At 45.9% G+C, this 24,553-nt stretch overlaps 1 protein-coding gene across 3 annotated transcripts in view; it reads right to left on the bottom strand.

Moving 5' to 3' along the window:
• The window catches only part of LOC117601228 (uncharacterized), a 177,464-nt gene that overhangs the window by 98,988 nt on the left and 53,923 nt on the right, over positions 1 to 24,553 (bottom strand). For all 3 annotated transcript variants that reach the window (XM_076692824.1, XM_076692825.1, XM_034317748.2), the window contains exon 3: positions 21,799 to 21,885. In XM_076692824.1, coding sequence (XP_076548939.1) covers positions 21,799 to 21,885 — 87 coding nt within the window. The remainder of the gene's footprint in view (positions 1 to 21,798; positions 21,886 to 24,553) is intronic.

The following is a 24,553-nucleotide window of genomic DNA, read 5'->3' as shown; positions in this document are numbered from 1 at the left end:
GAACGACCGGATAGTTTTCTGATAGTTACCTCAGCTGACCTCGACGAGCGTTTGTTATGTGGAGCGAAACAACTTCCAAAAAGTAACTTTCCAGCGAGTTTACGCTTTACACTTTGACCCGGCGCGATTTCACCGAAATTAATACCCACCACCTACGAAGAAACATCGTATTTTCCCCGGTATTACTGTAGAACCGATACGCCAGTTAATTAGATAGAAATTTTCATTCGCAGTTGCTCGTGGTTTTATCGAAATTTCAGTTCACGGATTAGACATATCGTAGGTTCGTTGCACCGTAACATTCGTTTTAACTCTTTTGTGCGAATTAACCTGGTAGCCACCTTTGTGAAACCATCCGTTCGGACCAATTTTCCTGTTTGATCGAATCGTCATTGAACCAGAAACGCGTGCCGCGACCTCGGTTTAACGTCACCAGACAGAGACGCGTTTTTAAGATTGCCGATCGATAGTACGTAGGTAAATATACACGGGAAATTTTAGATCGACCACAGACAAGAAGACGATGTTTATCCATGAAATATTGGAAATTTTTGCTTTCCAAATTAGGTCGTTTTAAAGGTACGTTGACTTCTACGACTAATATAGACGCGTTTCCTCTGATTTAGCAAGGATTTATAACCACAATGACACGAGACGCGATTTATTTTTATTTTACGATCAATTCCGTTTCTGCGATATACCGCCTTACAATCAGCGAACCGCTATTAATATTACTGTGCAAGTATCGGTGCACTTGCGAGTTAGTATTACAAGGACATCGTCGACTCGATAACCAAAGACAGGGCTATACACGTTCACTCACTTTCCTCTAATGCTCTAATAGCTTCTTTCAATATCTACTTCCATCGAGTTTCACGATCTAACCGCACAATTTCTCGATCGCAAGTTGATGAAGACTTCAACCGTTAAACCGGAACGTCGATATCATCCTTTACGAACTTCGACAAATGGCGGGCAACTCGAGCGGAATAAGCTCGAGACAATAAATCGGGAAATCCAGGCAATTGCGTTTGAAAAATCCCGTCCATAAATCGACGAGAAATTTACAAAAGCTTGCTAAAATTATGTAGATGAGAACCCTACGGATTTAAGGATATACCTCAATATGGCAGTGCATGGAATTAACCCTAGATAAATTAAGAAGCGAGCTCATCGAACCCGGCAATTAGAAAATTTTTAAAAAATGATTGCGGTTAAAACACGGTTATAATGTATCAACCATTTTTTAAAATTTCCCATACCCTTTAAACAAAGATTCATATTCTTATTAAAAATGAGCTTAACCCAGAAGCACCCTGTATAATTTCGCAGTACAATAAATAAAACCCAAGGAAGCATAAAAGTTTTCTCTCGCATTTACTCCGAGTCATTAATATATAGTATATCCCGGAACAGAAATAAAACTCACCATCAGACAGCGTGTCTCTTCAATTATTCACTGGCAACTGGTAAACGAGGAACCACTGGCGAAAAACACACCTGTCTCGGACAACACCTTACGTACTCGCGAAAGTAGCTCCCAAATTACACGCATGGCTACCAGCAAATATTCCGATCGAGGTACAGGGTGAAGGTCAGAGAAGGGTTCGAAGTTCGACCCCCTTGTATCTCCTCCGTCTATTCCTGCGTGTTTGCGTTTACGCGTTGCGCCGTTAACACCGACCACCGAAATACTAAGTGGGGAACGTGCAATCGCGACCCTCGAGCTTGATCGAGGCCAACCCCGTAGTTTCTTCTCTTTCCGTTCCCGTGCACCCTTAGCTTCGTCCCTCTCGCACGGTATCCCTCTCTGGTCGTCCCGGCAGCCATCCAGGCTGACGGAGATGTGCCATTTGAATACGAAATTCGAATACGCTGACGAACTGTGCATACATCAGTCTACGTCTGTTTGAACTGGTCCCCGTATGGTAATGCTAGTAGCGGCACGGTCGCGACGCGCGTATGAGCCGATTGCTTCGAAACGTTTGGGGAGAACGCGTAAGCCGGATGCGAAACGGCTCTGATACTCTGGCTCCGGTGTGCTTGTCTTTCGGCACTGTTTGCATTCTTCCTTTGTTGACGAGTTCGGTAGGCTGTCGTTAACGTTCGACGGGGAGCCATTTGCGGAGAGGCTACGAGAAAGGGTTACGCGAAATGAGGAAGGTAATTAGGGGCTGTGTTTTAATTCGTTCGGGAACAGTGAACAACAGTCGAAGGGAGAAAAGAATATTTCAAAAGAAATATGAAATAAAGCGGATGATGTGCGTTAGACGTAGAGAAATTCTAGATCCTTGAAGTTTCCTCGATGGAAACACGCGTTTTGTAAGGTGCCAGATAAACTAGGTCGATTCTTACAGGTAGCTGCACTTTTCTCGAAGCATATTACGGAAAATACGCAAAGTGAAATTCTTCCCGTGCGAGTATACGATTGGTTGAAGGTTCGACGTGTTCGGTTCGCTGCTTTTCGTTCCTCCGCGTCAGAAAGGAACGAGCCGACGTTACGTTAGAAATCCGCGTACAAAGACGTTTAAACCTTCGCTCGAGACTCTTTTCATGCTGGAAACAATTACGGTAAACATTTCAGGAGAATGCTTTCACATAGCCCTTTCGCGTCAGTACATTAACCGGCTCGTCGGGGTTGAAGGATTTCAACGCACGAAAGAATCGAGAGCGTTGATTCGTATTCGGTATGGGGCGCGACTTCGCGATACGCTGAAACGAAGGTAAAATCGAGCTGAAATGTAAGAACGCGGTCCCTGACAGGGTAGTCGTTGGCCTACCCTCGCATTTCGTAAGCCTCACACCACAGGAAGTCGATCTAGCGCGAGACTCGGCTCGAGTAAAAAGCTAACTCGAATGTGAAATTTCAAGCGTGGCTTGAAAGGCGCGAGGATTTAGCGATCGGTCGCCTCGGCTCGGCTCGTGTACGCTTGATCCTGAACCGTGAAGACGTTGCAGGATAGAAAGAGACGACTCGAGGACAAACCGAAGGGAAAAAGGGGATGAAGTGGAAGAACCGGGGAGAAAAAGGAGACGCTACGTTCGAGGGTACGGAAAATGAGAGAGGTGACGCGAGCGCGGGGCAAACTTTAAATGACTTTCACTGTTTTCAAAAGTTGAGTTACCAAAGGGAGTCTCCGCAGCCCTACTCCTCCGTCTCTCTTACTTTCGCAAGGGATTCTATCGTCCTTCTTCGACCATCTCTTCTGCCCACCCACCGAACAGTCACTCGTCGTTTCCCTCCGTCGAATCACCTCCGACACCTTCCTTCTCCGCGTTCACCCTCCCACGACAGCCTCGATGTGCTGTTTACAAACCTTGCCCGACTCGTAATGGAACTTTTTTCAAGTTATTTCCGGGGAAAATCAACCGCTGCCTTCTGCCCCCGCATTGGCTGGCTTTTCTCTGTTTCGCTATCAACGAAAACGCTCGTCCAGCCTTGGTGCGATATTGCCGTTCAAAAAAGATTGTACCTCGTCTACTATAAATATCCTTAATTGCAAACTGTGTCACGAAGACTTCACCCTCTAATTAGATTCGAATCTGGTGAAGAATAAAGATATTTTTCATTGAGATCAATTTTAGATTTTGGATCAATTTAACCAGACAAGTGCACCAGGGTTAACCAAAACCGTCTGAATTAATGCTCGCACTTCGCATGGCTAATAAGTTAATGTCGTCCGAGAGGTCCTCTTAATGAATGTGACAGAGAACAGGGTGAAAGGGAAATGCAAGGATAGGAGCAGGTTTCTGGCGAGAATACGGTCGACGAGGACGCAACGCCACGAGACGTCCAACACGGGGATAATGCGAGCTGGGGATCCCTGGGAACCTCGAAACCCCCGGGAAACTTTCCCTCGATCCTCATTAAAAGCCGACGCAGATACCGCGTCGCGTCTCATAAAACGTCAACCTTCCTCCGTATACCGGATGTGCCTGAATATATCGGATATCACGGTCGTGGGAGGAAAAGAAAAAGTAATCTGTGTTCAAGACGAGTTCTCCGTGGCTCGGCTTGTTCGCGGCTTCGTGCAGTTTTCCACAGTGAAATCGAACACCGTCGACCCGTCGTAATAGCTAGACGAGTTTTCAATAAAAATTTAATACACGAACGATGATATTTTCGCTGTTCTTTCATACGCCGCATTTCTTAATCGAGATTCTCATTACCGGCCAAATACGCCCGTTCGTTGGATAGCTGCTTATTAACCGATATCAAGTTCCCGTTGCATCTGAATTTCAACTAGGAATCAGATTACTGCTCGAGTTAACGGAAATTCTTGTAAAATCGTTCCTCCCTAAAAGGCTGATTTCGTTCAGTATAGAAGTGTACTTATTTATACATAAGGGGAGGGCGAGAACCCTCGTAAAATTAGTGTATTCTTCGGGTAGTGGCCGTTCGTCGACGTTTGCTCATGGCGACGGAAGCAATCGCTATTCCATGAATAGCAAAAATTTACTACTTGCCGAGGGTACGCCTCTCTTCCTTTTCTTCCCTTTCAGCTATAGAAGGGATGAAAAAGCGCATCCTGACTGGCTTTCGAGGCAACACACCGCCAGAAGGGAGCCAAGCTCGATAATAAATGTCTCGAACACGCGTTCCAACTTTCGAAGAAATTAGAGTGGATCGTACACGAAGCAAGACACGAGTTCTCGTCGCGACGGCTATTGAAAAAACCTGAACGAGCGTTTTCTTTTCCACGTCCGGGAAACAATTGAACCGGATATACAGGTGTACGCGCCCGTGCACGCGATGCAATAATTCACGGGACCGTGTTTTTTGCAATCCGTTTATTTCCTGTTCGATTTACGATCGCAGTAAAACATAAGTTACACTCCCCCTCCGTTTAAGCGTGACACTGTCAATTCCGTAATGTGCCATAAAATTGATTCATCGCGTTTCGTCCCGATGCCAGCGAACAAATAGAATACCGTCTTCGTATGTATTAGATCATCCCCTAAGTAATATGCTTCCTTCCAAGAGCTAAGATTAAAACAATGAAACAGCTCGCGATCAACACTTATAAAGAAAGTTACAAGAAACGAGATAGAAAAAAGAAGACTATTTCTCTTAATTTAGAAAACAATTGATCGCTAATAGTAGCCGACCCATGGTGGTTTGTTTTACGTACAGTAGAGTTACGAGCTGGCGAGGAAAGGAGCTCGTGTAAAAAAGGAAAAGAGGGAAAAGAGGTTGAGTAAGATCGTCGACGAAAACGAGAGCTTCTTAATCCCTCCTAAATAAGTGCGAGCATCGGCGTAGGTGGCGAACGTTTGTCACTGGGTCGACCCGACGAATTACGCGAACCGTTTCACCCTCTTCTTTCCTCTGCCCCATCTCGATTACCCTCCTCATCCTTCTCTTTCTTCTTCACCTTACCGACCTCCGTTTACCCTTCGTTCCTTTCCTCCCGATTGCGTCGACCAATTGAATTAAAACAGATCGCATCGATCTAGACGCGAACTTCCCGACGTGCAAGCTCGTATATCTCCAACGAGCGTTGAGAGTTCTATTAATTCCGGCTGTTCGTTAGTAATGGAAATTATTCTAGCCTCCGCGGCGCCGTAGTTCGTCGTGGCCGATGCGCAAACACCTTCGCCGAAGCTTTATCGTTACTTTAATCAACGGCTACTTCGATTAATTATGCCATGTACATAATTCATAGCTACGGTGGTCCGGATTCGATTCGTACTGGAGAAGCTGATTCCCCTGTCGGACGCGTTTAATACTGCCAATAATAATCGTAGTTGTATCGGTTAATCGGCCGTATACAAACAAACGGGAGCGATTGAACGGGACGAAAGTAAAGTTATAGCGGTACCGACGACCGGTCGCCATGACCTTCGATGGAATCCTGCGGACAGGTACACGAGCACCAAGCTCTGATTACCTTCGGCATGCCACGAATCGATACTTCACCGTTATAATTGCCGGACGATCGCGCTGACATTGAATGCTAACAGCTGCCAAGCATCCTTCGTTAACCCTTACAATCCACACCCTTGCCATTTGATAACAAATTCAATATTTTTAGATAAAAATGTGAAATGGATTTTTTACTTACTTATTAAATCCTTCTGTTTCGTAGAAGACAAAGGTTCAATTAAATCTCATCGTTTTAATAAAATTAAAATCGAATCTTTGTTTTTTGTCGAAAGTCAAATAGCAGAGTAGTATCACAAGGTATAATTAAATTAAAAAAAAATTCCATCTCATATTTTCATAAAGGTAAATCCAACGAAATTTCTACGAAATTAGAATTATTATTGCGGAGTGAATGTAGAAATTAATGAATATGAAAGAAACTATAAATGAATTTAACAAAGGAATGAGTGAGATAATGAAGGAATATCAGGAATGTCAACCAATATATGATACATGCATAGCACGATTTTAATTTATGACGAATTTTTCATTTTAATTGTAGAATAACAGCTGGTATTACCATTTGATTGATCACAAAAGAATTCCTGTTTCAAGCATTCAACGGCAACGAGACAAGGCGTCTAATTAAAAATGTCAGACGAACACGTGCCATTCAATTCCTGCGATGTTCTCAAGTTTGTTACACGGAGGAAGAAACTTTCGAGACGCGTTTGCTCGTCAAACCAACCCCACGCGTTTCCGAAACAATTACGATCCATGTTCGTGCATCATTCTTTTTCTCCCCTACGCGAAACGGTATCGTATAACGCGTCGGGCTAAGTGCAACGCTGACAACGCTTACAAGCGTAACAAAGCTTTTTGCGGCTTGTCTTTGCTCACGCAAACCGGCAACACGCGATTCACGGTGAAATCTATGAACAGACCGAGGGATTTTGCAATCGCGAACCGAACAAAAACCGGCCTGCCTTCGGTGCCGCCTACGCGTAAATTGCAAGAAGTTCTACTCGCTTGCACGAACGGAACACCTAACAATGTGATCGATCCTTTCTAGCGATTCAATTGTTTCTTACGATTGTACGGAATGCCGTGAAAGTGATAGAATACGATTCAATGCTGCTTAAGTGACGAATTTAGCACGTGTGCAATCAACGAAGAATGCGTGATGTAACTAACACTGCTTATTTACTAATATATACAATAGTGTACAGTACCGGGCATGGTAGGCTTCCTCAGGAACGATGGCGATGTCCCAAGCTTCTCCTTCTCCAGGCTCTCGATGCTCCCACTTAGGCGGCCGCGAGGAGACTGCCGGAGTAGGAGAAGAGACTGACGGAGTGGGGGAAGAGGTCTGTGACCCCCCACCACCTACGCTTATGCGAGATAACTTATGCAAAATTTCAATTTTTGAAAATACCATTTTTCCCAAGGAATCCTACTATGCTCAATACTATACTTGACATTTTATTATGCGTTGATTGCATAATAGATGCTTACGCGTTTATGATGTATGTATACCTAAAATTTTTATGCATTAGAACAGGATTCCAACGAGAAGCAGCATCGATATGAACACACTCCGCGTATCGACACCGGACTCGATTTGCATACAGAACGAAATCGTCGTTTATCAAAATCCCTCGTTTACAATGTACCGTGAGGCGAAAAACGTGGCGAACACTTGGCGGAAAAGGGGCGGGCTTGTATGGAAATTTAATTATCTATCTGGTTTAACGCGATAATTCAGTTCATCGAGATTAATAGAATACAACGAAATACGAGGGTGTGTCTGGTTTTAATATTGACACGCGCTAAATCCTGCTCAAACCAACCACCGTTCGATTATTTAATTAAAATATTCGATCCACGCTCGCGATGCTCGATGTTCACGGTTCACTGGAACAATGTAAAACACGATGTCTGGCTGATAATCGATTCGAAAGAACGAAAAATATCATGAATAAATGGCTCGCTTGACGGCTACACGATCCATTACACGGATTCTCACCGCGACAAGAAAATTCCAGTACGAAACAGTGAATCGTCGTTTCAGAAAAATCGACAACTCGATGCCTGGAGATAGAACGTGGTACACTGAAAACCCTGGCTCCGATTGCTCAAAAGTGGCACGCCTTATGTCATAACACGCCGCCGCACCGACCGGTTGATCCACTTCGTGATAAATGCGAGTGTCACACGCGCGCCACAATAAATCAACCACCGTTGTCCCTTTCGACGGAGGAGATTTTTGCACGGCCCTGGGTGACAACGCTGAACCGGATAAAATAATAAATCGACCAACGTTGGACCGGGACGAACGTTATTATTTCGCGATACTCGCCAACTGTACGAAACGAAATTGATCCTAAGTTTCTCGATGTCTCACTTCTCCGAGGGCAGAGAATGATTGGTCCCGTGGACGATGCTTTTTTGTTGATTGATCAAAGAGGACTCGTTTGTCTTTGTTACGAAAAAACCTGACACCATTTGGTCGATGATAAAATGGAATTCGTACGTGTTCCCGAAGAAATCTTGGTAATAACATCCGTAAGAAGGTGTTGAATGGTAAATTCTATGAGAACGATCTTCAGCCATCGTTAATAAATGGCGAATTCAAGGAGAGACGAACGTTTGACCTTCCGGGAAATCGACACCCGCCGTTAGATCCTTGGCCACAGGCAGCCTCCGGCTAACAAGGAGTTCCCGGCAGAATTTCTCCTTGCAAAATCCTTCGCCGCCGCCGTCGCATCGTCAGATCGTGCACAGTGACAAGGGGAATCTCATTAGCCCGAGGGACAATCCGTGATCTTTGTCCAAACACAGGAGCGGCCGCGTCTCGCAGGCATCCGCCTTGTCCTTCGTTTTCTATCCCGGGATGATCCGACCGGATGAATCCGATTGACGGTTCCGGTCCTCGACCCGATCTCGTTCGGGACCAAGATTTCGTTTCGCTGGTCGTTAAGGGCCGTCAAACCGTGCGAGAAGCGTTTCAAAGCCACGCCAGCGGCAAAGCTCGTTGACAAATAGAAACGTAAATGTGGCGAACGAGAGAAAGGCAAAATCTCTTGTTATATCGAAAGACGTCGGATCGATCGAGCTCGAAACCGTACGAACGAACCTGTTGAATCTTAATACTAGAAATGCAATCAGGAAATATTATGCTCGATGATTAATGCGAACGTTTCCGCTGGAAACTTTCATTCGTTTTGGGAATTTTCTGATAACAATAAAAGGGATTTGGTCGCAAAGACACCATTCCGTTTGTTGAAAGCCGCTAATTAATTGAATCGAAGCGTGGCGAGGGGAATTCGTAGAAAAAGTGCGACGATGGGGACAACCACGATCGACAAACGTTTCCTTAAAACGCTGAGTACCACGGAAAGCCTGTGTACACAGCGTCGTAATTGAACACCTACAGTTGCGAGAATCGACAGCTCGAAGGGTCAAACCCTCGGCAACTCGAGAGGTAATTTCAAGAAGGTTTCCCTATCTTGTTGCGCTCGGTGATACCTGACATTTTCCTTCTCCTTTAGCTCGTTCCCATGAACGAGAACTTTGAGGAGTAACAAGAAAGAGGAATTCATCCGTCGAGGACAAGTATTGTTCGAAACAGTTTCGGTAGATTTTCAATCAAACGTGATTTGCTGAAGTGTCGATGAAGTTTCCCTGGAACAGGAGATCACGAAGTGTATGAGGAAGCGTTCGTGATGCATAATTATTGAACGGGATCGAGGTAAGAGGATTCGCGAAAGAAGACGTCACGTCACAGTTTCCAAGTTCCGTGGGGATCGCTTCAAATTCGAACTCCCGGACTTTAATCTTCTTTCAGTTCACGGAACGCCGAGGCGACGGGTCACCGCAATTTCGAGAGAACATTGACCCACCGGAAATCAGATTACCTTCCATTCATACGAAAACTTCAGCTTCGACCGATAATACCCGGTGACAAAAGCCACGGCGGCTCAGTCGTCGAGCACGTTGTCTCCTTATCTGGTTGAGCAAATAAAATTAAAGAAAAGAATAAACCCAAACGAATTCTGCAACACCTCGATCGAAGACGGTCTGATTTTCTTGCTCAAACGTTAAGATGAGTTCGCGAACGATAGCGGACAAATAGCTATCCGGCTAATCAGGAAGCACGATCAGCAACTTAAACGAGAAGAGTTAGCCATCGTGATGGCTTATAGCCGGTGACCGTAATTAACCACTTGTCCCCGGTGCTTATTCTCTCTTCGTTCCTGTCTCCTCAAGATCTCGTTCCAATTCCACTTCCGCCAATCCGGCGCCTTAATCGAAAACCATTCTCGCGGCTTGATGAAAAGTCGAAGAAAGAGCCGCAGTCCGTTCTCGTTTCCTCCTGTCCCACCCCATCTCGATTCGACTCGCGAGAAGGACTTCGGTTAAGTTCTTCGTTTCTTATATAAGAAGGCGTTCTTCCAGTCGGCAGCGAAGGAAAAACGTGTTGGAAGTAGTCAATTCTTTCTGTACGTAGCTTGACAGTCGTTTCGTTTGATCGCGTTGCCGAAAGCCATTTCGAACATGGTATTTTATTAAGCAAAATCATCGTGCTTGAAACGAAAGGTTCTAGCTACTCAGGCTAGAGAGGATGCGACGAAATACGGTCGGACAGAAACGGAAGTGGTCCGCGGGAGGCTTAATTACGATGTAACCAACGTCGTTGCTCTTGTTTCCCGCGATATCGAGCTCGGGATCAGCGGCGTATGTTCGTCGGACAAACTTTAGCATGTCGTTATTAATGTTAGCCGGCCGTTTTCGCGTATCCGATTCCAGCGCACGAGAACAGGTCGAGGCAGCTCATTAATCAGCCCGCGAGGAAGGACGGCGACGGATGCTCGACGTAGATACTATGTTGATGCGGGAGTCGTCGAGCTCCAAATAAATAACGCGCGACTGGCTGGCTTTCGTCGCAACCAGCCCCGAGATACTTTTCACCAGAAGGACCAGACCCGACTCGTTGCATCGCGTTGCTTCTTCGAAATTGCCACTTGCACGAGGCAACGAATTCATGAAGCTTACTTCCTGGATGAAATTCGATTACGAGAGTAACGTGTTGCAAGGGATAAATGGACCTCGTGTTTGACTCTGAGAGTTAGTCGATTCATAAAACATTATGCCAGACTCGATTTGCAGAGATTGGACGTCGACTTCCTTGCTTATCTTCGAAATACCGATTCTCTGACAGAGAATTTCTCAGAGATCTTCATCGATGAATCAATTGTATAACCGTTGAAACAAAGGTTTCTCTATGAAGAACCGGCTAATCGACCAACAACGTCCCACCTGGTAGATCGCCTACGTGTTCCCGACAAATTTCGCGATTCTCTTTCACCTACGCGATGCTCGTGGAATGTAGACTCGCATTAATTAAATTAACCCGTCTATCGAGAGGCAGAACGTATCGCGTCGCGAAGAAATCGAAAAGAAGACAAAAGGAAAGAGACGGCCGGATGGTTCAGCCGTCGCGTTGGATCACCAATTAGCAGAGCTGCCACTTTCTGCTCGTTTTTCTCCCTCGAATCTAGATAGGAACGTTCACGATCATAACGAATCGTTCGTCGACGTCCGCCGCGAGCCGTACGATAGAAGCTTTCGAGCGAACAGAAAGGAACCAGTTTGGGACCGGTCCGAAGGAAGAAGGGAACCACTTTGCTCTCGTGGTCGTCTGGAGATGGAAGAACCGAGAGTATCCACCGATCGGATTCAAAATTGATATTCCTTTCGTGGCACGACCGATTCTTTCTCTCTTCTTCTTCTACCTCCGTACAAGCTCTCGAAAAAATCGCGAAAAGGACCAGGTGAGGAGGATGCGTTAACACGAACAGACCCTACTCTCGCGTGCATCCCGTATCAGGACCTCGACGCTTCTTTCTTACGGTCAACGACAGCTGCTACGAAGGCTGCCGAGACACGTCGTTACCACGAGCGATAACACAATGACCATGCCGCTCTTCCTACACGGTTATCACCTGAGGATCGCCCGGATGATCCCCTTGCTCATTGCTCTGCACGCGTCTGCTACGTGCACGCCCTGCTCCGTTCACTTGGCGCGCAGCCTTGGCGGGAAATTACAACCGATTCATACGTATGATTAAAAATATTTTAATTCAAGAAGATGCTACCGATAAATGTCCAAGCATCTCTTTTTCGGTGATCAAACGTTAAAGGATAAACAATTCCATGTCTTTATATACTGGACAAGGGAAAACTTTATAGTTTCAAGTTGGTCCCGCGAAAGTGGCCGCTTATTCGCATATAACGACGTCAGCTCGAGGCACGACCGACTTCTTCTCTTATCGTGGTCGCCTCTTTCCGGCGACCAGACGCGGACGACGTTGGACGACGATCACGCACGCATAAAATAAATGGCTCGTAATGGAATTTCGATCCGGACGAAATAAAGAACGACAAAAGGCCGAAAAAAGTAAATGGAAATAAAAGAAAGGGTGAAGGAGGAAAGAAGAAGGAAGGAACGAAGGAGAGGAGAAAAAAACGGTACGCCGTGTGCCCCGATAGCGGTTAATTATATTGGGGGGGGGAAGACTACGAGTGTATTTTATCTGCGCGGGCGACTGAGCCGAGTAAAAGCCCGAGTGAGCCTTGGACAGATAACGGCTGAAAGCTTGCCCCATTAAAGGTATCTAGATACCTCGGACATTCTTCTCAGGAATATCTGAATAATTATCCGACGTGTTGGCGAGATTACGATTTTGTCGCTCGGCCTTCTTCTCCCGCTTGTTCGCCGGACGTCGTCTCGCGTGACGTCCCGGTGCGTCAGGACTTTACGATCTTTTCTGCCACGATGCATTCTTTCCACGTTGCTCTCTCCTCTCCTTCTATTTCTATTTTTTCTTTCATTCTGTCCTTCGCTTACCCCTACCCTTCACGACCATCTTAACCCTCTCTCGGAGTAATCTACCTTTAATCACCAACGTTTCAGTTTAAACGAGCCTAACGCACTCCGGCCGATGCATCTAATTCCCGACGTATTTTTCCATTAACGGGTTGAGATTTCGTGAATAAAAAGAAATAACGCGTATCGTGTCCCTCACTGTCAATATGGCTGGTGGGAGCGTTGTTTCGTGGTAATAGATAGATATTTCATTCAAATTTCACTGTACAGCGATGCTGTTAAAAATGAACAAAATCGATTGAAATTAATTTGGAATTAAAAAGAGGAACGAAACTAAGGACCATGTCGAGTGAATCTTTACGTAAAATTGACTGTTCCACAAGGTCCTGGCGGAGGGAAAGATATTTCGCGTCGCCTTCTCGGAATTCTGTCGCAATAATTCCAGCGGTTCGATGTTCCTGTCCGTGTTTCCACGACGTCGTGCGGATTCGCGGCTCGCCTTTTTCCTGCTGCCCTCCGCGCGATGATGTACGGGCCGATTTAGCTCGAATATTAATATCGCGTTATGGCACAGTTAAATATCGCGTGGCGCGGGAACGTTGAACCTCGAACACGTAACGCTGCGACCTTTCGGACCAGCATGCAAAAATAAATATTCGAGGATCGTTGTGTATCTTGATAAAAAGAGGCAAACTAAAAAAGAAATTTAAAGGACGCCTGTACTGGATGATAAACGGTCTAGAGCTTGTTAAAGCTTTAATTCATTATCTAATTATTAAGTTTCATGACTGAGGTACACCTAACTTTTATTATCTCAACTGAATTATAAATGAATTTTTAATAATCGAAAATCTATTAATAACCTTCCAGTAGATAAAACGTTAAGAGTATTGATAATTGTATTTGTAATAATGAATTATAGTTTCAAGTTACCAAGATTTCTGTAGAGGAAACCGATCGTGTCAAACGGAAGATTACACGAACGATCTGTCAAAGGCGTCGACGACGACGATTTGATATTTTTGGTCGACCAAGCGTATCCAACGGGACTAGAAATCCGTCTCCTGGAGTTAATCCTGCGCGACTACGGTTAATCCCGACGGATTATGTAACACCGCAGTGTTTAAGAGGCAGGCCCGAAACTCCGGAACACCCTCTCTGTTCTTCGTCTCCAGTAAACTTCCCTTAGCGCCCGATTCTCCTTCTAGATCTACCCTTAGGCGTGAATACATTTTCCGCGGCGAGAAAACATTTCCTAGAGCGAACAAGCGATCGAAAGGGGGAGGAACCATTTGACACCTGTTTCGTCGAACGACTTTGCTTAAACGTGAGCAAATTTGATGAATTTGATTATAACGAAAGTGAAAAAAAGAAGCTGCAGTTCTGCAGCGATTTTATCGAACAAATTGCTTCCCTTTCCTCGAGGATAAAGTCACAAAGTTAGGTAATGGAAAATCGAACGATTCTCTAATTTTGACTTCGAAATCACTTAAAATTCCTCTCGTTGGTCGCTCCACAAAGACATACCTGGCGGTTGGTGAACTGAATCTCTCGTTCGAGCAGCTCACCAGTCGAGAAATCAGAAAATTTCCGCTCGTAACACGAACACGCGCTCCAATTAAAGCGCCAATGGATAAAACATTAAAACGCGTCGATAGAAAGAAACGATTCGTTTCGATCTCTCGGTGGTTCGTTGTTTCGATCGTTAATCACAGATAAGCGGAACGTGACCGAGGAACGCCGCGCGGATTTCTTACTCGCGCTTATAATATTTATCGCGCGAAACTCCTAATGACTTCCGAGGATTCATCGAAGCCGAACGATGCGTTAGACGCGGCAGACCCGCGAAACTCGTCCTCTGTTTCGATTTTTCATTAACGAACGGCAATTACAAGCGATCTCGAGATCTAAGCGAGGTCTTATCTGACCGCGTAGCTCGCTTTATTTACCCGCGATGCGGAGGACGGTCCGCTTGAAAATTTCACCGGAAACGGCGCGTCGATGACAAACGCCCGCGCGAGCGTCTCGTTAATTAGTATCGGCGCGCATTAACGAGCTCCAGGAAGACGATAAGAAGCGCATCGGCCTACCAGGTAGTTTCTAGTAGTTCTACCCAGCCAGATAAGGCGACCCGCGTCTCCGTCCCTTTATTTGCCCTCTTTCTTTGGATGAATACCAAGATTATCCCGTATCGCGTAGATCCACTTAGATTCAACCAGATAAACAGTCGTACGAATTCTACCTCCCTTCTCTCCTTCTGTTCCCTTACGTTTCTAATTCCATCGAGTCCCATTCGAAAACGGATTCACAGAGAACGAGGTCATGCTTTAAGCTCGCAACCCTTTGCATTCGCCGCGATACTTACGGAAGTTGGCGATTCCCCCGATCGATAGGGAGTAACAGTTTCAAAAAATCTGAATCCTGCATCGATGAATCTGTTTTGTTTCTCGTTCAACGATTTGAATTTGCAACAAGTATCGGTGTTCAAACGTCATAAATATAAGCTTCCGAAAGGAAGCTTGTTCGGATAAATTGAATATTCATGTTATTCTAATCAATCATCTGTTCTCGCGAGTGTAAAAAAGTTGTAACAGAGCGAAGTGATGAATTTGGTTTGCGGTGCATTCGGAAATCGATCGGTTCCCAGACAGCAGCGAAAGACAAGAGCACGCTCGGTATGCAGGTCTGTCCCATTTCGTCGCTCGTTAGAAATGACACGAGGAACGTGAGGTGGTGGCTACTTGGAAGGGTCTTTCGGCCACGAGAAGAGTCCCGGTTTGATGAAATGGTAGCCGAGTAATTGAAATCTCGTGTTCCTCACCGAGTCGATACCACGTCCACAGGCCCTTCGTCTCTCCTCGTCCATCCAACCCTTACCATGCGCTCCCGTTGCTTCTGTTATTCTTTCTACCGAGATATCCGGACCTGTTCACGTGTCACGTTCGTGGAACGCGAACAGTCAGGTAGGGCCCAGTCCGAAGTTACCGTCCGAACACTATAAGCCGATTATATCTTCCCAAATATTGAGACATGGCTGCTGCGCATCGAAAGCAAACCTCGAATCACGCCGATCGAACCTCGTCCAACCGAACGCATTGATTCCGTGATTGCCGAAGGAGATTGAAGAAGGATTTCGTTCATTGATAGAACGTTTCGAGACGGTGGACAATTTTCTTAGAAACAACTTTACCGTGGAAAAGTTTTATGTATTATCGGGATCAACGATCGAAGGCAAGATGAAAACTCTGAACGACGTATATATCGAAAGGAGTTACGAGATCGAAATATCCGATTTCCCGCTTCTGGTCACGAACCAGGCGAATGCATTACTTATCGAATGTTCGAAAAAGCATAACGTCGCTGACCAAAGCGCACAAATGGGTCGTTCAAGGAATACGGGAAATTGAAACGTTCCCGAAATAAATAGCTAGCGGGTGTACCGATACGATCGGTCGGAACCGATTTCGCACGGGATACGCCGTTACCTTTCGCAATCGGCGAGACAAAGCTGCCATCTTAAATCGCGATTCATGAAGGAGTCAGGAGAGAAATTGAAATTCATAGCACAGTTTCGCGCCTGTTTTTCGATCCCGCCGATTCCCAGCATCGCCTCGTTCCTAGGGAACGTAACGCTGCCGGCGATCGTTGCCGTTTTCCACCTAGTACCATTCCGCTCGCGAATTTGCATAATTTTACGCGCGAATAAAACTCGTGTTACTTCGTGCTACGTTCGCGAGAGTTTTCCCGCTTTCGCCGGAACAACAGCCAGATTCCTAAATGAAACGGTAGATATGTTTATCGTAGATTGAAAAGAGCTGCGAGAAGGTACAAACCTTAAATTACGCTTAATTGAAATTCAATGTGTCAGAAAAATTGATCATATTTCTAAACGGAAAGTCAGTGGCTGAAAGAGAAACGACTGTGGAAAGAAAAATTGTTTTTATCTCAGGGATCGAGGGGGCTCGGTATCGCCGGTAACAGGCGCATCGTCGCGATAAAATCGAGATCGGGAGCGGGCGAAGGAACGTGTGTGGACCGATTGTGTGTTTCACGGGCTCCCAGTCAGCCGTGGCAGCAGATGTTTCGAGATTCTTAAAACGTTTCCAGCGTGGCCGTGGCGAGGCAAAGACTGTCCGCCTCATCCCTACGGCTGTTCGAGCGGAATCGTCGAGCGAGAACGGTTGTTCGACGCGCGATTCTTTGGCCAGCCACGCCGCTTCTTACGTTCGACTCCCGTGAGCCCCGAACAGTATTTAAACCGCACGATAAATTAAGCCGGACCCTCTTTCCGGCTCGTTCGAGCGAAAGTATTTAAACTCAAAACAAGCTGAGCGTCGCGCGAGACCGCGAGAGAGCCGAAACGCTCGCTCGGAATTAATCCCGATGCCGTGTTACCTGCAAGCGGATCGCACGCTCCCGTAGGGCACTCGCGCCAGCGAACATCACCCTTGGAAGAAATCCAGGCACTGGGTGTCGCTTCTTCTACCTCCACCTTCGCCTTCTCCTCCGATGAATTCACGCGCGTGTTACATATTAATAATGCAAAATCGCAACATGCTTATTAAATGTCAACCACCGATTCGTTGTTTCCATCATGTAGGTAATGAAATTAATTCTTAATCAAATTACCCACATTCGGTGTGCTCCAATTTAACGGAATAAGGTCTATCGTTTCTTCAGCTAATACCTATTTTAAGAGCTATTCTATAGACAATTCTATGAATAAATTCAAACGGATTCGGATGTGCCAGAAGTTTATTGCCAACGTAGATTGTATTCGTTCAATGAAAATTTCATGCCGTATCCTAAAATTATATCATTCCACGGCAACTGTCGTACATCAACCGTTATAGAAAATAAATCAAATTTTATTGTACCGCTTTGCAAAGGAAATTGATTCGACCGCTTTCGATTCACCGTGCGATCTTTCGAGCCGAGTGATTCGAGTTTAAATCGATCGTAAGGGGGGTTATTGGATCGTTCGGACGAAGATCCATAAAAAAGTTATCGCTGTTACGTTTCGTTTTACTTCGCGTAATCGCGCGAGACGCGAGGCATTAATTATGAGAGCTATAGGACACCCGTGTCTCTGTCAAAAGGCTTGGCCTGTCCGCTCTGTTTTTCGCGTATTTAATTATACGGGACATGTCTGTTGCAAAAATATGACGCGCAGCGGCACAATTATGTAAAACGAACCGGCACGATAAAGACGTTTCGACCGACACCGAGGAACTGATTATGCAAACGCAACCGGTTGCGTAAGTCTTAGCCACAAAGTTATGAGCCAGACCGGAGACGAGTAATTACTATGTTGCATTTTTGCTGTCGGATCATTGCTGAACGTTCATTATTCAAAATGTTCGCGGAAAGGTGCAGCTGTCCTTTGTAAATACGAGATCTGACAGTTGCTGTCTATACATACTGCGACACTACTACCGACCTGTTTCGAAATAGATTTTTTTAATTATTTTGGGGCATAAATAATTCCGCGAGGAAAGTTGAACGAACCGACGTTACCCTGGGAAACAAGTTTTGGGAGACGCGAAACGTCTCAATTTCCGAGCAGGATGCCTCAGCTAAGATTGAAATTTCGAATATTTCTTCTTTAATTTTAAAATATCTCAAAATTGAATGAAATTAAATTATACTTTGGAAAACTGGCTTTTGGACGCCTCGGATCTCGCGCGGGCGTTAATCTGGACACGGAGGCGGAAAGAAAACATTGAAAACAAGGAGAAACGAAACGTACGAAAAATCGCGTGTTTTCTCATGGGATTAAGAGAAGACGGTAAAAGCGGCTGCATTTTGCACGAGGAAGCACGTAGCAGGTAACGATAACGCGAAAGGGCCAGGGACAGGAAGCGTGTGCATGTCCCGTGTAAAATTCAGAACGCGAAAACCCGTGCGTCCCTATAAAATTGTAAAATAATTTTCAACGTAAACCCTCTAACCCCCTCCAGGTTTGTGGAGGTTGCTTTAAATCCAGCCACGTTTCCCGAAATAATTGAAGCCCGCCACGCCACGCCCACGCGACGCAATCTCGTTACGATTTTATTGCGGCTTACGCTCCGATTTTATCTGGTTCGAACGATTACGCACCCGAAGGATCCCTCTGTTTCTACGTTTATCCCGCACTTTTTCGCTCCTTTATTTTTTCCACGGCGACGATTCGATCGCCATTTTACGACGTCGCGAGCCCCGTGTTTTCGACGCGAGCATGATAGCGCGAAAATCGCGCGACGTTCCAGTTACCGCTCGATTCCAGAAACGGTCAGAAGCGGAAGAGGCGAACGAACGAACGAGTGGGAGGGAAGAGTTTCGCTTTGACCCACGCTACGGACGTTGGCCGGATGCGTTAATTAAAAAGTAATAACCTCGTTTACCCGACCAGCCGTTTATCGACGCCGCGCGTCCCTCGTTGTACGAACGATCGACTTTGTTTTCTTTTAATTTCACCCAGTTTCGGCCGGGAACGCAATAATAATGTCCCGTTGAACTTTCACCCTGATAGAGGACGCTTTATGGGACGGGTTATCTGCGACAGAAGTTGTGGAACGAAAGAGAATCCGACCAACTTCTCCGGTTCGAGTAGAACAGATAATGGACGATCCACGCGGAAGTGGCTTTGCGAGCACGATAAACTTTCGCGAATATTATTTCACGCGATATCTCAAACCCTATCGCGTCCAGATACGATCCTTTGTTTCTTTCCGCGAAATGTATTAACGCGATATTTTTCGTTGAATTTTCCGATAGCGAGAAGAGGAATTTTTTAATGGGTTAATTATGTAGGTTAATGGATACAGGAACGAGGAGAATAATGTTCCATAAATTTCCGACGAGAATCGCCGATCGGGAGTTCAATGGCGTGCACGCATTTAAACGTTTTCACTTAATTACGCGATTCGCTCGCGGCGCTGGTCAACAGGCGTTTAACGCCAATTTTATACATGGATGAAGTGAAACTCGTGGTTTCGACTCTTTCGAAGTGCTGGATGTTAGAATCTCCGCACTCGATAGACTTCACCTGCTTCTGATATTTACCGTTCACGCTGGAATTCGATTAATAATTGATTGACAGCTTCTTCATCCGAAACTGTAAATTGAGCCCGATTTCTGGCTGATCTGACGGAAAGCTGAGTGCCTTGGTTGTTAGCGGACCGTTGGAAACTTCATTGCTTCCGAAATTGATTCTAACAGCGAAGTAAAATCTCGATAGTTCATAAACTATTGACTACCTACTATTGATTAATTAATAACATTTTTAACAGCATTACGAGGTAAAGATTTCAATAGGATGCTTCTATATTTACACCGAAACGTCGACGAGGGCCTCGTTAAATGATTTCGCGAATCGCGCGAACGAAAACTAATTATCGTTCAATAACGAAGCCCGGCGCGGAACAACGGGGCCGATTAAATCGGTTCGATCATCGTCGCGTCGTCAACTCATAAACGCGGAAATCATATCGTGCCGAATATATAGAGAGGGGGCGAGGTGCGAAGCGCGGAACAAATTCGCCGGGTCAAAACGCGACAACGAATTTCCGCGACGCGACGTTTTTCATTTGGCCGTATCGCCGTTAATTAGTTCGTTAACCATGGCGTGTACTCTCTCGCATCAATTCCACTCGGCGTGACGCCGATTTTGGTGTTCTCCAAAAAGCACCGTGACGTCGTCTCGTCGACGGTAGCCGCAGAAGAAAAGTCATTCCGTCGAATGACAGAGATCTCTGCGGACGATCGCGTGCGGCGAAACGGGCAACCCAGGATCCCGCATGGTCCCGTGGCAACGTTTAATGAGGCCGGACCGCCCTGCAGGCGAAACGCTGCCCCTTCTAGCAGGACTCCTCCTGAGGACCGCGTTGACCATTCGTATTCTCCCGTATGCAAGAATCCGACTCGATCTCTCCAGCCAGTTGTAAATAGTTATTCGAAATGACAGGCAAATTTCGCCTGTCTCGGGTAAAGAATGCCACGGAACAACGCGAAATACTCGCAACAGCATTGAAATGCGAATTTTTCACTGTCACTGTGAATTGATACTCCCGTCACCCTCCATTTCGCAATTTAAACTTTCCATTTGCTGTCTTACAAAATTCAAAAATGTACATGGTACTTAAGAAACACCTGTTTCTTCTTTCATTGCAAGTACGTGGGACACGGAGGCAGCTACTCGGAGTAGGTACTCGTCAACGACACAAGGAAGCAACCGCAGGGAAGGATGGAAAGAAACGAGCGGATGTGCCGGCCGGTTGGTAGGAGGAATATACAAATGTGGATTTAGCGGATCGTATCTTCGAGTCGGTCGAGTTTATCTTTTGTCTCCCGAATACCTCTCGTCTTTCTCTATCCATACACGAGGCCCATGCCAGACTGCTGGTGCTCTCCTCGTCCCTTTTACCGTTTCGATCGAGAAACCAGCGGTTTCTTATTATTCCCCCGCCGTGCACCATTGTGCGAGCCGGACAAAGCGCCACGGAGCCGACCCCTGCCTTATCCGACCGAAATATTCGGCAATATCCGAATGAACGCTCGACCGGAGAGACAGGCTGGAAAGGGACACGACCACGGCGGAGGATGTATTAAAAGTTGAAAAAAGGAGGATCGCGGTGTAGGACGTTGCTCGCGAGGAAGCAGCCGCGATGTTACGACTGATAATCTCGCTTGGGAACGCGGGACGATTAACAAACTGGTTGTAATTGTTGCTAATAGCGGGGACCAGGATGCTTTCGGGACTCCTCACGCGGATGTTGGCTGCGTTGCCAAGAGATTTTACGGCGTGACGTGTTTATCTCCGGGTAACACGGAGATTCGAGATCTTAACTTTTGTAAGGTGAGCGTTTACGGACGGGGAATGCTACACGTGGAGTTAGTCAGAGGAACGGGCGAGTGAATTTTAGAAACTCATTTTCATGGTCTGTTTGCCGGAGTTCCCGTCTGACGCGAACAAATCCGGCGGCAGGTATCGACACGGCAATCATAATATATGTACGAATGTTCAGTGTACTGGAATCTAGCGTTACTGACAAGAGATTCCTACCTTGTGGCTGCGATCCAAGCCTCCTGCTATCTTCGGTATTCCTGGTCGAGATCCTCTCAGTTTGACGTCACCACTTCGCCAACATCCCTGTAAAAGGAACAAGAAACATATGATGTTTGGTGATTCTACGTTTCCCAAGTCACCCGAAAGATTTTTGTATCCAATTAATTCATACTGTTCCTTGAATATCAAAAAGGAAACAGTTGTACACGATGAATTAATAAAGAACACCATCAACTGTTACTCGTTTCCTTACAAATTTCATTGCGTAAGCGTTACACGCTAAAACCGATTGTTCCCATGTGTTATATTAATGTTCCTTCTTTTACCAATAAATCATCGACGCTCGCTGATCAAATCGTTTCTCAGCAACATCATTTATCTGTATCCATCTAGCGGTTCCATAGACGGAAGGGAATATCGATGCTACCTGATCCGACCGATCACGACACGATATAAAGTATCCCGCAGCGACATCGAACGATTAAGGTCATTAATCGTGACTATAATAGAAAAGACAATGTAACAAAGAACGAGCGAGCAAACTAGGAAAAAGATCAATCGTAAAGTAAATATTAGTTTTAAGGTACGTATTCACTGGCAAACGAATTCACACTGGTTTGCGAATATTTTATTGCCTTCATCAATTCTTAGTCCAAGTACTTGGGCTTTCGACTGTAGGACTTGAGATTCCCCATTCTTGTTTCGCTAAATTGATTAAATAGGGACTTACAAATTTGTTAATCTTTTATCTTCTCGTACAAATCCACGATGGAATAAAAGGCCTACCTACAGGCCTGGCGAACGGATTCAAGAATTTCCTGTTTCCACCTCGAAACTCGACGAAACACACGAGATATTCTGCAGTTACGAGCGCACCAACAACCACGTAACCTCTGTCCGTAATAACTCTCGATCCTCCTGCTTCTCTTTGTTCTTCTTCCTCTCATCCACACGATCCTTCTCTCTTTTACTGTCTTTCTTTCGCCTCTTGTACTCTGCTCAGAGATTTCTCCAAGGAAACCTGCCCCACTGGTCCACTGCCTTTCCTCCGAGACTGGACTCCTCTGCTCGTCTACCGTTTACACGGCCAACACACTGTTCCGCTCCCTTGCTGGCCTTGTTGTCCCGATACTATCGCGGAACACACGTGGACACGTTTTGTCTTCTAATGATCGAAATAGAAATTATTCCGGCCCGCCACCGAAGCTCGACCCTCGACGTCGCGACCACTGCTCCAATTCGACGTTGTACTACCCTGTTATCTGATTTTGTTATCCCTACAGTGGAATTCCGGCTGAATATTGTATTTCACGTACTTTTCATCGTTCAAGAAAATATTTCAAATTTAAAAATTCCTGTATCTACCATTAGTCTTATGAATCGCAAGAAGAATTTCCATTCGCAGAGGCGACTGGCTCATAAATTACATAAATATTCTTCGCGTGTTCGCCGCAAAGGACACGCGTAACGGTAGCGCAAAAGAATAAGTATAGTAATTAGCTGGCTAGCGTGAGTTAGAATAGCGAGTGGAATCTGTGTATTGTTTCCCTCGGCGATGACAAAACAGAACTCATGTCACGGTGTTTAGCTCAGCGAGGAGACACGTATCAGGCCAGTCACCGAAATTTCCATGCAACGAGATGTTTTAATAGCCGGCATCGCCGCACAACAGCCAGCACCGCGGCGCGTTTCGTGAAACAAAACAAACCTCTACAGCCGCGATGGGGTGGATGGAGAAATGGCAGAGACACGCGTGGTAGAAAACGGCGGCGATGTCGTTGGGACGCTAAGTGGAGAAACGTTGTACACACGGGGGACAGGCGGCCAGAGGAACAGAAGCCGTTTCACGGTGCTCGTTTGTGAAACAAGTGGCATCGAGCCGCGGAAGCGTGGAATGAAAAAGCACAAGGGCGAAAGGCAGAAGAGTCGTCGTAAATTCGAAACAGCCGGGCACGCGCGCGTGTCACTTTAGCCGTCGCGCGTATAGGAAGCGATTTACCACGCGTGTTCCCTCCACGTGGCTGGGGGGACGAAAAAAAGGGGTCAAAAGAGTCGAGTGAAATAAATATTTCTTCGATCGCTTCCGGCCTCGTTATTCCCATCGCGCTGTTTTCCATAAGGGTAAATTTTCTCTCGCGACCCTGCGATATTTGTTTTCAGACATTTCTCATGCAATTTCATGTCATACTCTTACGTGACACTGGAAGTCAGCCCTCTGCGATTTATTGCATCCGGTTCCACGCAAATTGTTTCTTTTTTTTTACTCTGCTAATACCTTGTTTTCCTTCGAGGAATTCGGAGAAATGTAAATTGTAGGCTTTGCTTCATTGTCGTGGCAGGATGGAAACGATTCAGCGGAAATCTCGGCAGCGCGCGGAAGAAAACGAAGAAGTAGAAGGATGTAAAACGGGAGGGTAAAAAGGTAAAGCGGAGGCGAACTGTCGTAAATCCAGCGCAGACTAGGCGAGCACGCGTTCCACTCGTTCGTCCATATCGGAAGCAATTTACAAACACGTCTGTGCCACGTGGCAGGAAAAAGGTCCGCTCTCGAGATCCCTTCGCGTCTTTCTCTCTCTCTGTCGTCGCTATTTTTCGCTGTACTTTCGCCTGGCCATAAATAATGCCTGTAATTCGCCACCCTAGTCGGAGCCGCGTCGCCCGTGTCCTCTGCATTCTACTTTGTCTTTTAATGCCTTCCGTTCTAACCATAGATTATTAGTTTGATATATAACATAGGGCGAAGGGGTGGTTC

Source organism: Osmia lignaria, chromosome 16 (genome assembly GCF_051020975.1).
Source record: "Osmia lignaria lignaria isolate PbOS001 chromosome 16, iyOsmLign1, whole genome shotgun sequence".
NCBI classification, from domain to species: domain Eukaryota; kingdom Metazoa; phylum Arthropoda; class Insecta; order Hymenoptera; family Megachilidae; genus Osmia; species Osmia lignaria.
This window is presented reverse-complemented; position numbering and strand designations above follow the sequence as displayed.